Source organism: Haliaeetus albicilla, chromosome 22 (genome assembly GCF_947461875.1).
Source record: "Haliaeetus albicilla chromosome 22, bHalAlb1.1, whole genome shotgun sequence".
In the NCBI taxonomy this organism is placed as follows: domain Eukaryota; kingdom Metazoa; phylum Chordata; class Aves; order Accipitriformes; family Accipitridae; genus Haliaeetus; species Haliaeetus albicilla.
In genome coordinates this window covers 14550720-14567184 of record NC_091504.1, presented here as the reverse complement: position 1 = coordinate 14567184, position 16465 = coordinate 14550720, and the positions used below count along the sequence as shown (strand labels likewise).

The following is a 16465-nucleotide window of genomic DNA, read 5'->3' as shown; positions in this document are numbered from 1 at the left end:
GATAAGGAGCACCCATGCCAACAGCTGACCCAGCAGTGTGAACAGGATCATCATAACTAGAAATTGGGTGGTGAAAAAACATCTGAGAGACTGGTAATTTTGTCAGCACAATTGCAAGTGGACTTGGTGGATCTAACAGAAATGCCCTGTATTTAGTCACTATGCTATTGGATCTAATTAGTCAATAGCTATAGTTTAATTTTTGTAAATGTTTGAAGTAGATACTCTAGTGGTGGCAGGTGTTCTATGTTGAATTAAGGAATAACCTTTAGTAAGAGCTGTTTAAGTTTTGTAACAGTAAGGCAGTGTTGCACAGCAGCTTTCTATGTTAGTATAGCAGACTTCAGTAATAGTGTTTCTTCCCTTTTAATTCAGAAATATCCTGTTCTTTAAATTGGGGGGTGGGGGGGGGAGGGAGGGTGGGTACAGACTGTCTGCGTTTTTTACACTCATCATATCAGTGTTAAATTGATTTTGTGTGTGTGTGTTATTACTTTCATCGTGAATTTCTAAATATTATTTTCCTTAAAGATGATCTTTGGAAATAATTAGTCTTACCAGAGTGAAGGAAATAATTTGTTGCAGTCAGGCTTTCCCATTTTTAAGTCTATGCATGCAAAATTTATATCTTTGGATACAAGAGGCCTTTTTTTCTATGTTTATTAACTTCCTGTTGAGTGGTTCTTGAGATTTTAAGTGTTTCTGAAGGCCATTATGTTTCTTTCTTGATCAACTTGTTCTTGGTTACTGCCATTTCTGCATAAACAGGACTTTTTTCTCCCCTTTATGACTGAGGGAGATGAGTGATGATCATTTTGTAAGGGGAAGGCTTAATGGCTTTTTTTCACTTCAAGTTCTATTATGGGAACATCCCAAGTAATACAGAATTTAGATGTTACAGCTGTTAAGTGTAGCAGAAATCTACTGTAAACAATTTTATGGTTACCATCTATCTCTTATTTATTTATTTATTTTTAAACAAGCAGTTTTGTGGGGAATGAAGTATTGGAACACACAATAGTTTAACAGATAAGACTTCTTTGAAAGTGGCCTTAGGCAACATAAACTCTCCTGACCCAGAGTTTCTGCCCTATTAGTCTTTAGCTAATTTCAGTATGGAAAATGGAATTCAAGTTCATTTTAGCTTTGGAGATCGTGAGAAATTGGTTCTTAAAGCACTGAGGGCATGGACTGTGGATTATAGCATTAAACTGTTTAGAACATTAGAGTTTTCAGGCACCATACTAATAACATACTTTCTCTGATTATTTTAGAATATGGGTGTTGATCTGGGGATTAAGCTTGATCACTTATAATCTTGGTTCTGTATTTATAAAGAAACAATAAGTGATATTCCTTCCTGTGGTCTTACCCTGTTCACAGAGAGTATTATTGGCCTTGTTAGAAGAAATGTTCTTGATTTGAGAAGAAAAAGTTCGGCTTTTGTTTGGTAAAGAGTGTTATTTTGTCTTTAACAAAATTTATTTTTCTGTTAAAGTCATAATACTATGTTTGTGGTATATCTTCATGCTTAATTTCCAATGTTTAGGAAGCCGGGGGTTTTGGGGTTGTGGTTTGTTTTGGTTTTTTTTTCCTACCTGAAAGGCTGTGCTTAATTGCATGGAATGTAGCATTCTTTTAGTCTGCATCCTTCTTGGATCTATAAAAAAGCCCACTTTAATTCTTGGGAAGGTACTGCAAGGTGTAAATCTATTACAAGTGATGTAACTGCATTCACATTCTGACCTTTTGTCACTGTTATATAAAAAAATTGGGTCACTTAATACAATGTGGGATATGAGCAGTTGAGCAGTGGTTCACTGTAACCAAATGTAATGTGACACTGTTCTGTTTGCTTCCAGGTAAGGTGTAATAACTTTTCTTTAACCCTGCTATGTTGGTAGGTGTAACTCGGAGAAAGCATCAGTTGAAGACTGAGGAGCAAGAGGTTCTCCTGAAGCCATGAATCTAAATGATGGCTGGTGTACAAGTGATGAAACAACTGTGCTCTTTCCCTTTTAAGTGCTTTTAAAAGTTTGTAATAGAAAGTAATACTTCTAAGCCAAGCAAATAAACATATTTGCCCAGTTCCAGTAGCAGCTTTGGCTGTAAGAAATGACAAGTATATTGACCTCATTCTGATTCTAAGATAATGACAAATACAGTTGAGAATAATTTACGTGTATTGAGTAGAAGAGTTGGCGATAGCATGAAGTGGTATTATGGGACTGCCAAAACTTTGTGTCACTGCCTCTGTTAGTTGAGAAAGATGAGCATTCATACCCACACAGCATGCATGTGATGAATACATGTATTTAATGTATGTAGTTAACTGTGAGTTATCTTTGGGAGCGCTAGGAGAGCCTTCAAAATCTTATGGTTGCAGCTTACCCAATGGTTTTGTCTAAGCAGGACAGCAGAACTATAAAAAAATCATCTTAAAACTTCCATCACCTTCTTTAATTAGCCCTTAATCGTACTTTTTTGCTATTCAAAATGTGTCACGTCATCCAATGTAAATTGAATTGTTGAAAAGAAGAGCTTGTCCCATGAACTTGTAAACCAGACATGTTAATCGTTTGGTGCTAGGCCTCTGTTTTCTTTCTAGTTAAAGGAAATAGAATAGAGGAGAAGATTAAATACTTCTAATAACTTGCAAAGTAAAACCAGTCATTTGGGACAGTAAAATACATATCATAATGCTCTGCCATGCTTTGTACAGGGTGGTTATGTGATATAAATAAGAAAATAACAGAAAAGAGAATATTTTAGATGAACTCTAAGCACTTAGCATAAATCAAATAAAGAACACATGGTAAATAGCTGCTGCTTAAGATGTACAGAAAGTTGATTTTTATCTTTTTTAATTTAAACATTAATCTGTCACCTTCTAAATTTTTCTTTCATCCCTTTGCAGGTTAAACTTTACAAGTTTTAGTTTCAGAAGTTAAGAGCAACAAGTTGACTGGTTTCCATGGGAGCTAATTCAAGTTATTGTTTGCATTGTTAATATCTGAAAGTAGCTGTGTTGGTACAAGTCAATAGGCAGCAAAAGGTTTGTGAAAGAGAGATTTTCTAAGTTTTCCTAAGGTTATGAATAGGGACTACTTAACTAAGTATCATCTGCATGAGTGCAGTGAGTTGCAGTTCAGACATAATCATTTTGATATTTGCAAGATCCCCTAAGTTGAAGTTGCTAATAATCCCTAATTATGCTACATTATTTTGAAATCATGTCTAATTAGCATTTAGTCTGTTGCTGAATGTGAATAATAAGTTAAATTCTGTCCCATAGAAGTTAATTGTATTTTTTTTAAGAGGTCAAATATCAGTCTTTGGTACACCAAAAATGATAATAAAATTTTGCTAATATCTGTAACAATGTATAGAAGTGAAAAGAAGCAAAGTATATCTTCTTCAAGAAATTTCATTTTATAGAAATGATTGTGTAATGTTCAGTCATGCTTATGAAGCAAGGTATAAAGTAGCATGTTCAACGGGAAACAGTCCTGCAGTTCCTTCCTCTTTGACTTGAATCCTAATGCTTTCCTTGCTTTGTTCAATTCAAGGGCTTGGTTTACAAGCACTAAAATAAACAGAATAGCACCTGCAGCTTAGTCATAAATGGGAACATCTTGAAGTAGCTAAGCAAACAAATTAAATCATGGAGTAATTTAACCTTTTCTGAAATGCCTTAGATGCTCTACCAACATTCATTTTTAAGATCAGCATTTTGGCTGTTAAAGGACTCTGAACACAAAGGAATTATTGAAGATTATGATCCATTTATTGATAGAAGTTACTAATTAATTATTTTCTGAACTGTCAGAACACCTCTTCTAAAAAGCTCTGTATATTTTCTCTTCCTTGTTTTTAATAAATGCCCACTTCTAGGACATAACACTAAAATGTTTAGCAGTCGTATGATGTGTTCATATAAATATTTGACCCTTACTCCAGACTTGAGCTATCAAGTGCTTTTATAATACCAAAATGAATACTTGTGTTTTGATTTTTTTTTTTTTTTTAAATATGTTGTCAACTTCAATTACATAAATAGATTCTGCTGGCTACACTGTTTATGTTTGCTGGCCACAGAAAATCATGGAGCAGGTGTTATCTTACTAATTCCTTCCACAAAGTTCTGTCATAGACCAGAAGAATTGAACTTGCTTTTTGGCAGGTAAATCTGAGTTTATCTTGCAATTATTTGAACACTACTACTAAGTGCTTCATATTAAAGCTGATATTCAGATATTATGAATTTTTTTTAATTGGAATTCAAATAAATTACTTCTGAAATATGTTGCTTATGTTTTATTGGAAAAGAGAGATCTAATTTAAATGTGTCGAGATCCATGAGGATGAGAAACTAGAAGCATCGTTTGTTTGCACACCAATAATGTGCATGGTTTCTTTTTGTTTTGTTTCTTTGTCTTGCTAAATTTAGGTATTATAAAACTGATCTTGTGTTGTTTTCTAAGAGGAGTCTAAATTTATTTGCTGCCAGCATTAATACAGGCATTTTAAATTTTAGTAGAGTATTAAAGCAAATGTAAAATATTGACAATCAAAATCATCTTCATAGACTGAAAAACAGGATTGTAGATTTTTCTGAGCATTTGCAAATGGCATATTTCCATACACAGTGTGTGTGTTTGTGTAACAGCTAAACAAGATATTACTTCATGGTTTTACCTTTCTAGTTTAAAGTATTTTTATGATGCTGTTTATTTTAATAGAACTAGTGGGGATATGTGCTGTAACAGCTTCGTGTTTATTTAATCAAGTTAATCCAGCTGAATGACTTAGCATTGCCTCAATATGAGCATTGTTGACTAAGAATATCCACGAAAAAGATGAGATGAAATCAAATTATGTCTGCTCATAAGGTGATCAAAAAATTGTTGAAGACTTTATCTGGAAGTTCTTCACTTATGACAAATCGTAGGACAACATTTATTATACTTTCAACTATTGTTGCCATAATTCTTGTTGCTATTGAGTGCTCAGGTAGCAGCTGTTAGGAAGGATGGACTTAATTGTTTATGAAATAACATATCTTCTCACTGTGATGCAGTTTTCAACATGAGTTAAGTCTTTATAAACTTCGTGCTACAAACAGTACTGTACTGTAAGTTAAACATAATGTACCTTCTACTTATAAAGCATTGTGTCAGTAGAAGGTATGTTAAAAGATGTTTTGGGTTATCTGGATGGATTAATAAATGCTGGCTTCGATGCTTGCTTTTAAAGAGCTTGCAGAGCTACCTAGGTGACGATGTCTCTTTTTCACATGATAGAATAGGAAAGTAGTTCATACTCTTTAAAAGAAGGTTGTTGACCGTGTATTTTTTTTAAGAGGCAGCTAATCCTAGACTTTTTCGTTTGGTCCATCAGACTGTTTATTGATTTTGGTGCATCCTGCAAAGTTATTTTCATAACTGTTTCTTAAAGAAAGATGGTAGATTTGAAAAGTTTTATATAATCAGTAAACAATTTAAACATTACTTCCGTCTGAAGGGATTGGTTTTGTTTTAGTGACTTGAATATTATGCACATTGAACCTTGGCTTGCTTTATAAATATTTGTAAGTTTATCATCTTGTATAAATTCTATCATTAATTACCATTTTAAAGCCCACAGAGTATGAACACAGAAGATATTTGAAGTACATGTATTACAATTATTTTTGAGGCCTTTGAAGTATTTAAACACTAAGCTTCACAACATTCCTGCGAGTTATATCCTTTCCACTGAAGGGTTATGTGAAGCCCAGAAGACTTTACCTACCAAATGTTTTTTGAATAGGTTAGTTCTGAGAAGGCAGTAACGTGAAAAAAAAATAGGTAAATCATCTGTATGGGCCTACACAGCAACAGGGTAAGCTTTAGCTTCTCTATGCTGTGAGGGAGCTGTAGGAGGCTGCCTTTGTTCATCATAGACCCACAGTCTCCACCTGATAATTAATTTGCATTTAGCAGGCCGCATGTCCTATTACAAATGAGGTGTGTCTTTTTTTTTTTTTTTTTTTTTTTTTTTTTTTTTTTTTTTTTGCCTGGAGATGGTACAAGAAGGAATTTATCATCTAGTATTCTGTTGACTCATCCCCTGCCTTGGTCCAGGTATAAGTAATTTTCTGTACTTTACCTAATTTATGGCATGCATTTGCTAGGGTAGCTTATTTCTTTTCAGCCTTTAATCAGTCCAAAGACTTAAGATTTAAAGATTTCCTTCTAAGAATTGATAGAGAGAATCTCAGTGTAGCATTGTCATTGAAATACGCAAAAGTGTTAAATGAGTTTCTGGAGGTCTTCTAGTGTCTGCTCAGTGGTATTAATTTAGCTAGAGTAGACAGTTAAAAAATTTAATCTCAATAATTTAGTAAAAGAGGAAATTTATCTGAAATATTTATCAGTCCAGTCTTGACTCCTTTAAGAAGCATGTCATTCCAATTACTGATATGGTGAGAAGCATGACAGGACCTCAGTTCTGTCATATACTTCTGCACACTGTTTTTTAAAGAAATGAATAGTAACAGTGAGGTTTTGATAATGCATAATACAAGATCATTACTCATAGTTAGTCAGCCGTTGATATTTCTCATCTTCTTCTGCCTTTGTCTAATTACCTTTTTAAAAATAGCCATATGATTTAAATCCTTGTTGCAGTGTATTTTACCACAAAATGTATCTTCATTAATATAACACTGTATTTTAACTGTAGGATTGCAATTTCTCTTTCAATGTAGTAATATAATGTCAGTTTTAATTTCAAAGTACATATACTCTATCCAAAATACTTACAATGAGAGAGGCTGTGTAAGAAACAAACTGCAGAAGTTATAAGCAGCACTGAGTTGTCAGCAGTGTTGACACTGCGTCTCTTTGGGAAAAGGAACAGCATTATACTGTGTGAAGTGAAATACTAAAATGATTTAATGTTTTCAAGACTCTTTTTTCATTAAAATCGTCTGTTGGTCTTTTAATCCACTGTGGAATACACGAAGTGAGGGGCATAAATCTCAACAGAATAAGCATTGTTCTTGCAACAGAGGCAAACAATTTGAGACATTTTCTCCAATCAGTGAAATTATGAATGTCAAAAATAAATTAGATGAACATATTCAGTTAATTTACCGATAATCTGGATGATTATTAATAGTACGTACTTTCCATGTCTGTTCATTTTGTACTCAGTCATATATTCATCTTTACTGGTTCTAAATGCTATTTCAGTAAGTGCATTTGAAACCTACTGAGAAAACAAAACAAAAGAACTTTTCTGTAACAGTTTATTGTTAAAATTGCAGTACTAAATGCAAAAGGTTATTTTTTCATTTTTACATCTTTACTATTTTAAAAACACCAATATATGAGACTTGGTGTGAAAGACAGGTTAGTGATTCGGAGGAATAGCTTTAAGTGGCTTTTAGACACTCTGTAAGTATTTCCAAAGCTTTTTAAAATTATTATTATTATTTGTCTTTCCATTTTGTAATGAAATATAAGTAGTCCTTAGAGTTTGGGGAAAACATACATTTGGACATACAGAAAAAGGTATTCAGAACAATTATAAAGGGAGCCCCAATAGTTTTTCATGTAGGAGTTTCGTAAGATCTCACATCTATAATAGGATGTAAGCACAGCTGAAATGAAATTGTGCATATATGATATGTGCTGGTATCTACCAAATAGAACATGCTGCATTTTAGAGGTCACAGAGAAACCACCATGTACTAGACTGAGGAGCGTTATTGTCTCAGTAGCAGATACCTAGATTTGGTATTGCTCCAGGAACTGATTTGAGATGGATTTCCTGCAGCCAACCCTACTATTTGTTTCTTAATTTTTTTTTTATCCCTTGCTGATAGGCAGCATGCCAAGAGGAGTCATCCTTTAAAAATACTGCGTCTTTTCCTCTCTTTGCAGCGGGTATTTCATCCCCAGTTCTTGTCTCTGGGAAATGACTCTCTTAGCTTATAGTTACCGTATTGTTCAGTGAGCTAAATGTTCCTGGGTATTTTGAATGTTGATGTCCAAGTCCTACTTGTATTGATCCTGTGGAGAAAGGAGGTACTGAGCATTCCAAGGGTCTGACCACTGTGACTTGGCTGATTTGAAAATTAGGAAGGAAGTTTACTCTAGGCATATCTATGCACTAGATAGGGCCGGCTGCATTCTGAAAGCATAGTCCTTGCCCTTCTTTTATGAGATGGAAGGAGGAGTTGCCAAGTTAGTCTCATATTGTCACTTAGCACATTATCTCAGATACAAATCATTAATGCTCACTGTTCAAATTGAAGTAGTATTTGAAACCGTAACAGTCCCCTAAATGCATATTAACCACTATAGTGTTAGAGATCATCATCCCCACTGTACAGATTTTAAAGTCTTTCTAGGCATTGACAAAGAGATCCAAGAGCATAAGGCAAATGACCTTCCCTGGCAACTGTTAAGCTAACCTGATGGATGCAGGGCTTAAGCTTTTTAAGTGTCTCCTCTACTGTTTCCTGACACACTGAAGAAGAAGGGGAAAAAAACAAACAAACAAAAAAACCCAACATTTTGCAATTCTAGTATTCTTCCCACTAAAGACTCTGGTGTATTACAAACTGCTAGCTATACAGTTTAAAATTTTACTGAGTTTTATAAATGGAGAAGCTTAAACCTAGGTGATTTGACTGCTGATGTTAACACCATGATTCTGTAATAAATTCTGTACTGGAGCCTGGTATTGCTAATATCTAATCTGGTGTGACTATTAATAATTTGATACTGCACTGTGTATAGTGACCTAAGTTCCTTGCAGATCTCCATGAGTGAGCAATGTTAAGGTCAGCCATTTGACTTGGCCAGAGTTTGAATGCACTGTGATTCTTGACCTGTTTTTTTCCAGCAGATTTCTAAAATCTGATTTACTACCTAAGTGTCATCCAGATTTCACAGTTTGTGCCGAATAAAATACCAGTTCTAGTGTCTCAAGTGGCAGGGAAGTATGTATTTTCTCCCCTTCTAAGATTTTTCTAAGGAAATATACTTTGTCTTTTGAAGATAAAATGTTTAAAAATAAAAGAAGCGTTTGTCTTCAGCAGTTAAGAAAAGATAGCAACCACCTACAATCTGTGAGAACACTTACATAAGACTCGTACACTGTACAGGAGTTCTCTCTTGCGAGTACTGGAACGCTCTTTCTGTGTAGTTGTCAGATAAATGTGAACCGAAGCATTGCTTGCAGTGCTGGTGCATATTCTATTTTCATAATCTATTCTGAAGGTTAAGTAGGAAAATAATTTGTTCTAGTTTTCACTTTGCTGCTCTTAAACATTTTGCTGAATTCTGTGTTTAAAACAAAAAAAACCCAAACAAACAAAAAACCCAACCCAAACCTGAAATTGTTTGGGACTATTGGAAGAGTGGAGTAGTTTTATTTGCTACAAATAAGATGGTATTATACTTTCCAACACTTTATAAGTAGAAATGTTTTTCATACCAAATGAAATGATGGTTCATACAACTTAATAAACTTTTGCATGTCTTGGTTTCAAGGAAGGGAGTGGAAACCCCTGAAGTGACAACTGATTTCTGTCTGTCAGATTAGCCTTGTATAAAATGGTGCTTTCTTAGATGATGCAGAGTAGAACATTGATACTTTAATAGTATGGATTTTTTTTAATTGTATTTTTCCTGTATGTGTTTTTACTGTTGAGTTTCAGTTATGTTATTAATACACTTTTGTGTATAGGTCTGCTTGAAGTCAGGGGTTACATAGATAATGGTTACCATCTGTAAATGCAGATGGCAAATATGAAGTAATTCTTCAAGATTTGAAGAGGAGGCTTCAAATAAATGAGAAAGGGGAGGCAAATGTGTTATCTTTAATATAAAATATGATAGTATCATGGTACATTAAATTCTAAATCAGGTAAGTTTCTCACTTTTTCACATGATGACTGGATACTAGATGATTTTTAAGGTCCCTTCCAACCCAAACCACTCTGATTCTATGATAAAGTATTTATTGTACAGGGTTTGATTTGAATCAAGGTGAACTAATGTTTTCTCCTACTGGTTTTTTTTGTGTTTGAATTGCTAATGTCCAAACAATCAGTTATATTAGAAATGTCAGAATGAAATACAGCTTTTGAAAACTGAAGATAGATGGGAGATGTTCTGCATATCTTAACTCTAGTTTCAAGTGAAGTAAATGCTGCTGGTTGTAACCTCTAGCTGATGACAAAGCAATTGTATGCATCTTCTCTAGCATTTAAAATGAGCATGCTAAAAAATAGTAGTGGTTTATCATCTCATACATACAACAGTGTAAAAAGATGTTGTTTACATAGAGATATATTTTTTCTTGTTTATTTCTTTTGTTTGTTTGGAAAGGTATTTATCAAAATTATTTTTATTTAAGTTTCAGAATTACTTTGTTAATAAGGAAAACCTTATGCCTAAGACAAACTAGTAATTTCATGGATGCTAATTTTTAAAGTTCTGTTTAGAAAGTTGAACAGCTGAATTCTCTTTTAGATGCCAGTTGAACAAGAGAGGAGAATAAAATTAATTGTTTATATTTTATTACTGCAGGTCTTCAATTTGTAATCTTTATAGTATTGTTCTGATGTTCTGTTATTGATTCAGTAAGGAGCTGTCACTGATCATAGTGTATCTGAGCCAGAACTTGATGATGTAGGTCATTGACTCCCCCCCCCCCCCAAAAAAAAAAAAAACTTACAAATGTTGGGTGGAGGTATGTGTTTTCTTTTTTGAGGGAAGGTCAAGAAAATTCATTGTTCTAAGCTCAGAAATATTTCTGTAGTTTGATATGGTAGCAGTTCATCAGTAAAAATGAAAAGAAATGAGATTCTAGTTGTTCTAGTATTGAAAGATCATTTTGGATAAAAACTAGATTTTTAACAGCCTATAGGCTTTCAGCACCCTTGCAGCAAAAAATTGAAAGAGGGCTTTCTGCATGTAACAGTGTGTAGTGACCTCATCCTGCTCTGTCAATCAGTATAGACAACTGCTTGAGGAAACAAAAGAGGCATCAGCTGTGGTTATTCAATGTGCATGCTGTAACCTGTTTCAGTTTTGCTTCCTAGAGGCTTGTTCCTGTGAAATTCTGTAATGGTAAAGGAAGGTAAACTGATAAATAGTGGATGTTTAGGCTTGCTGCAGGTTTTTTTATTAATAACTTTATTTTTAGTTGTTAAAATTGTTTATCCAAAAGATCTAAGACAAGGAATTTGCAATATCTGAGACTTTACTGTGAATTGGAAACTTTCAAATCAGGGTTAGAGTTCTGCATTGGAGAACTTTCAGTTTAGAGGTTTCCTAATGATCAAGTTCGTGTACTGTATGAAGCCACAGTAAAAACTGGGATCTGAGAGTTGCAGTCAGCAATATCATCTGTGTTAGGGCAAAATAGCAAGAGGCAACACTCATAGGTTGCAGTAGAAGCAGCTCTGTTAGAAAGAGGTGGGCATGGCATTCATAATGAGATTACCCGGAGGTGGTGGATTCACCAGCTTTGGAGATTTTCAGAACCTGACAAGACAAATTCCTGGGCAGCTGGTATCCCTACTCAAGATTGGGGGATGGACTAGATGACCTCCAGAAGGTCCCTTCTAACCTGATTTAATCAGGTTCAAACCACAAATTAAGCACATTTGGTGTGAGAAGTCAACTTGTTTTGAGTTGCACTGCAATGTTGCAATCAATATAATTTAATATGTTGCATATAATTCTTGCATGCCTTGTTCTTAGCTGAATCTGGACAAAAAAAACCACATTTACGTGTATTCCTGAAATGAAAATTAAGAAATGGACATTTAGCAGTGTGTTGTAGAAGTGATGGAAGTTAAACCGGTTTAATGTAAAGCAAGATATTTAGTTATCTGTCATGGGGAAAAGACTTAGTCAAAGCTAACATGCAGCATAATAAATGTTAAGCCTTTAGTACAAGAAGGTGTTTCTATTAATTTCATATGGATTTAATGGCATGAATACAGCTAATGTGGTTTAATCTCTTTGAAAAGTGACTCTAAGACATAACTCAGGTAATAAATTGTGGATAAAATGCTGTGAATATGAGCAGATAAGCAGCTAAATTTTCACTTAAATTCTGCTCTGAAGAGACTTGCTTGGTTAATAATGTACTTAATTTGTATGGATGAGTGGGAGTTTGAGGAGAGTGTAATGTCAGGAAATCAAATGAGAGCTGGTAAATTATGCTTGTAAAAGCGAAGAACAAAGAAGAAAATCTTGCATAACAGTAAGTTAATGTGTCTTCATTTAATGTGAAAGCACCAATTGGTAACTATGGAAAATAATGAAAAATATACACTTGATCATATTTGTTCTACTGAGGTATATATCAAGCAGTACTTGCTTATATGTCTTATTTTTAAATTGGCACTTTCAGCAACATGATTCTTTACCCCTTTTTGTAGTGTAGGCCATTCTTTGGTGGTCATGATAATTTTTCATCATCTTGATGTTTTTTAAAATATCAAGTAACACTTGAAATATTTTGGGTATAGTCATTGAAACACATGTTGCATTTTAAAAACCTTTAAATACGCACCCCAACACATGCGGTATTTACATTCAGGACATTTACATTCAGTTTGAAATTTAAGGTTGAGTATGGGCAAGCAGTAGTGTTTCTTAAGAAAAATAACTAAAAATAAGCAAACAATTTTAACAATAATAAGACATTTCTTCAGTTTTATGGATCTTCATGAATTATTAATATTTCATATTGTTTGAGTTTCCAAGAATCCAGGGATGGACTTCATTGAAGTCCATATTGATTTATTGACATTTTAATGATTTCAGGTTCTGTGAGCTAGAAAAAGTCTGTTCCAGTAATTCATGCTTCTGTCTCTCCTCACTGTAGATTAAGTACCCCATTAATGGTAGAAAGGAAAGAAATAATAAATAGGGACTTTTATTCCACTCTGTAGAGTATTTTACAATAAGTACCTAGTGTACAGTAAAATTAATTTGAAAAAATTCATAGCAAAAAGCCTTCCTTGCTGGACAGGTTGAAGATTAACTAGTTCTAATATAGTTCTTTGAATGAATGAATAGTTCTATGAATTCCTGTATTAATACCAAAGTTGATTTTTGATCCGAAGGAAAGTTGTACAGCGCTTCAAAATATTAAAAGCTGTTTGTATGTTGTCATATATTAATTGAGCATTCTCTAATATAAGCTACTGAAAAAAAAGAATGTTTTTCTGATAAACAGGCTGTGTCACTTGCTATAAGACAGGAGCTTCTGGACATCCATATTGAGAGTTAACACTGTGTAATATTTCTGTCAAAGTGAACAGAGAAACTCCTGCTTCTCAGAACCAAATGACTGTGAAATTGCTTGTAAATACATTGCTTAACTATATTTTTGCAAACCCATAATACATGTGGTAAATCAGTAGGTAACATGCATATAATTGTAAAGTTGAATTTTGTGTGCAAAGGAACTGACCAAAACCCGAACAAAAAACATAACGTGTCTACGTGATTTTTTTTCTTTATTAATTTTATCAACGATAGTGTGATTAAGAGACCACTTGCTCTCCCTGTCTCCAGACAATTTAACACAATGGATCACTTGGGGACAGCAGACGCTGAGGACGACTCTGGATCACTAACACGGCTTGCTCCTAGTCCTCATAGTGAAGCAGTTGCTCATGAGTTTAAGGAACTCTCATTGCAGCCCAATCAGTACTTACCTCCTCTCAACGAACGAAAGAATGGTGAGTGCAAAAGTGACTGTTGTTCTTTTCTCTGCATTGTTTAAATGTTTTCTGTGGGAATAATGATGTTTGTTTGATTTCTTCAAATAACATTAATTGACTCTCTTCACTCACTCCTCCCAAACCATACTATGTAGAGTTAAAGTGCTACAGTGTTTGTAACCAAATCTGTCCTGATCAGCTTCACCTGTCATGGCAGCTTGTAAGTCTGACTTCACAACCCCACCTAGAATACTTTGTTGAGGCATATAGAATGGAGTTGTTTACATTTTTAAATAGTTTTAAAACTAGAGCGGGTGTATAAGAAAAGTATTAATTAAATATTTTTGAGAGTTGTATTGTTATCAGACAAAAAGGGATAATTATCAAGAACAGGTTTTTTTCTGCAAAAACAATACAGAATTGAAGTTTCACATTGTATTCCAGAAAGTTTAATTCACCACATAGTTTAAGGTTGAACAACTAAAGAAAAACAAAATTTACATTTTGGGAATCTCTCCAGTATCTTTCCTTGTTGTTGATGTTGGCATAGCAACTTAGGAAGAAAGTGTTTCCACTGTTACAGTAAGCATCAGGAAGAATTAGGTCTGAATCCAAATGTAGGCTCATTTTTATTGGGGAGAAGGCATGAACCTCTCTTTTTTTTTTTGTGTGTGTGTGTTTGGGGTTTTTGTCACACTAGTAATACAGTAATACTTCTTCTAATAATGATTTGTTTTCCAGTATTTGTAGTAAATAGTGGGAACATTGAAATTATGTAAAGGAAGTATTTAATTTTTTGAAGAATTTTTTTAAAATCAGTTTAGCTACAGCTAGCTATTAATTTAGTTGTAATAATATAAGCATTATTAAATAAGAAGAAAACTGTCTGAATATCCTGGCTTTAAAGTAGAAAAAATGGGGATATATATTGCTAGGCTGTATGTATATCAAATATCCAGGGACAGGTCCAAGTCATGGTATTCTCTGTTTCAGAAAGACATGGAATGTTGTCTACAACCAAGATGCTCCTGTTTACACAATGAGGGACTAACTGTATGGTGCCTTGTGTACATACCCTCAGTATTATATAGCACTCCAAGAAAGAAAAACATAATAAAGGGAAAATATAGTAAGGGAGAGACTTAGGCTTAGCTTATATAAATGTGGAATGACAACCTCTTTGAATACTTGAGCATGTCTTTTACAATTACTTCCTTATTTTTTAACACGTGTGAAGATCTTGAAATACAGAATACTGTGTTAACTGATATAGTATGTTCAAAGTCTTTTAAACTAAGGGACCTGCAGCTAATTTATTAATATTTTTGGCTCTACAGCCTTAAGAATTATTTTTTGTAAGGCAGAAAAAAGAATTGTAACTTGGGAGGCATTGGGTTTTGTTGGCTACTATTTGATGTTAAATTGATAATAGGCATGTCTATACCAGAAGCTTATTTTAAGATAGCTTACAACATTTTACCTTTTTATCAAGGAAGCAACAGAAATATGTATTTAAAGAAAGCTATTTCATAATGAGGCTAAAAAATGTTAACACTTAACTCATAGACCTTATCAAAAAGAGAATGTAGTGGGGGTTTTTGCATCCTGTGTGTAACTATACATCTGGAAAATTTGTTCTTTTTAATTGCCTGTAAAACTGAAATGGATGACACAGGTGTTGAGTCTAAATGACTCAAACTTTTAAGTTCTGAAGACTACTACCACAAGAATGCACTAAATTAAATAGGAAAAATCCGTTATAAGATGGCAAGCTCATCAATTTCTTTTTTGACAAACCTTGCTATGTTTGTCTTAAGTACATATTTATTGCCTTCACTTAATTTAATTGTTTTGTTATCTTCCTGCTTTTACTAATAAAGGTAAATTGTCAAACAAGCAGTAAAATGAGGTATGCCACTTCAGGTGCTAAACTTACTCATGTTTGCTCTTTAGTCTTTCACTTTTAGTTCTTCTGTACTGGACAGTTGTTTCTTTTCTTAGGCATTCTTCCCATAACTTGAAAGTATTTTTGTGCTTTCATGAATTAATAAAATAATCTATAGGTAGGTTTTGTATTGTCTTCATATATAATATGCTTCTTGTTTATTTTCCAAAGAAAAGGCAGCAACAAAAGATTTTAATGCTTAAGGGCTCTGGCTTTTTGAAATAACAAGGAGATTTTCATAAATAAAGTGGCGGAGAGGAAATGAATAATTTGAGAAGCTGCCTCTCACTCTGCTGTGCCTCTCGCTCTCCTCTTAAGTCTCAGTTGACTTAAGAACCATCACCCTGTTAATCCTCATTATTTATCATAATTTCTCTTATGACTTAGGATACTTTTGAGCATCTGTCCATAGTAAGTATCAGGCCTCCCACAAAGATTTTAATGTCGTCTTTGAGGAAGAGATTGTATGAAGTTCACATAATGGGCCGTGGCTTCTCTTCATATGTGTCTTGTGACAAGACTAAGTCATCTGGCTGGGCTTGGCCAAAAGGTTAGGCATTGTTTTCAAGGCCATTATTAGCACAACCCTATTGCTTTTGAAAAGGAAAAGGCTCAGCAATCTGCAAGGCAGATTGAGAAATCATACAATTGGAGGAATACAGTCTGACAGACATGATAAAGAAGTGTTTGGTGGACACGGGTGCAATTTCCTATCCTTTTCAGTGTTCTAGATCTTTCTAATGTTGTTTAAGTATCCTGCCACTGAGGGAATG

At 34.0% G+C, this 16465-nt stretch overlaps 1 protein-coding gene and 1 long non-coding RNA gene across 3 annotated transcripts in view; one reads left to right on the top strand and one right to left on the bottom strand.

The window, feature by feature from the left end:
* LOC138690526 (uncharacterized) overlaps positions 1-16465 on the bottom strand; it is an 85496-nt gene that overhangs the window by 4099 nt on the left and 64932 nt on the right. The gene's annotated exons all lie outside the window — the stretch shown is intronic.
* MRTFB (myocardin related transcription factor B) overlaps positions 1-16465 on the top strand; it is an 85150-nt gene that overhangs the window by 9592 nt on the left and 59093 nt on the right. Inside the window, exon 3 of the mRNA XM_069809972.1 lies at positions 13599-13765. Coding sequence (XP_069666073.1) covers positions 13612-13765 — 154 coding nt within the window. The 5' untranslated portion in view covers positions 13599-13611. The remainder of the gene's footprint in view (positions 1-13598; positions 13766-16465) is intronic.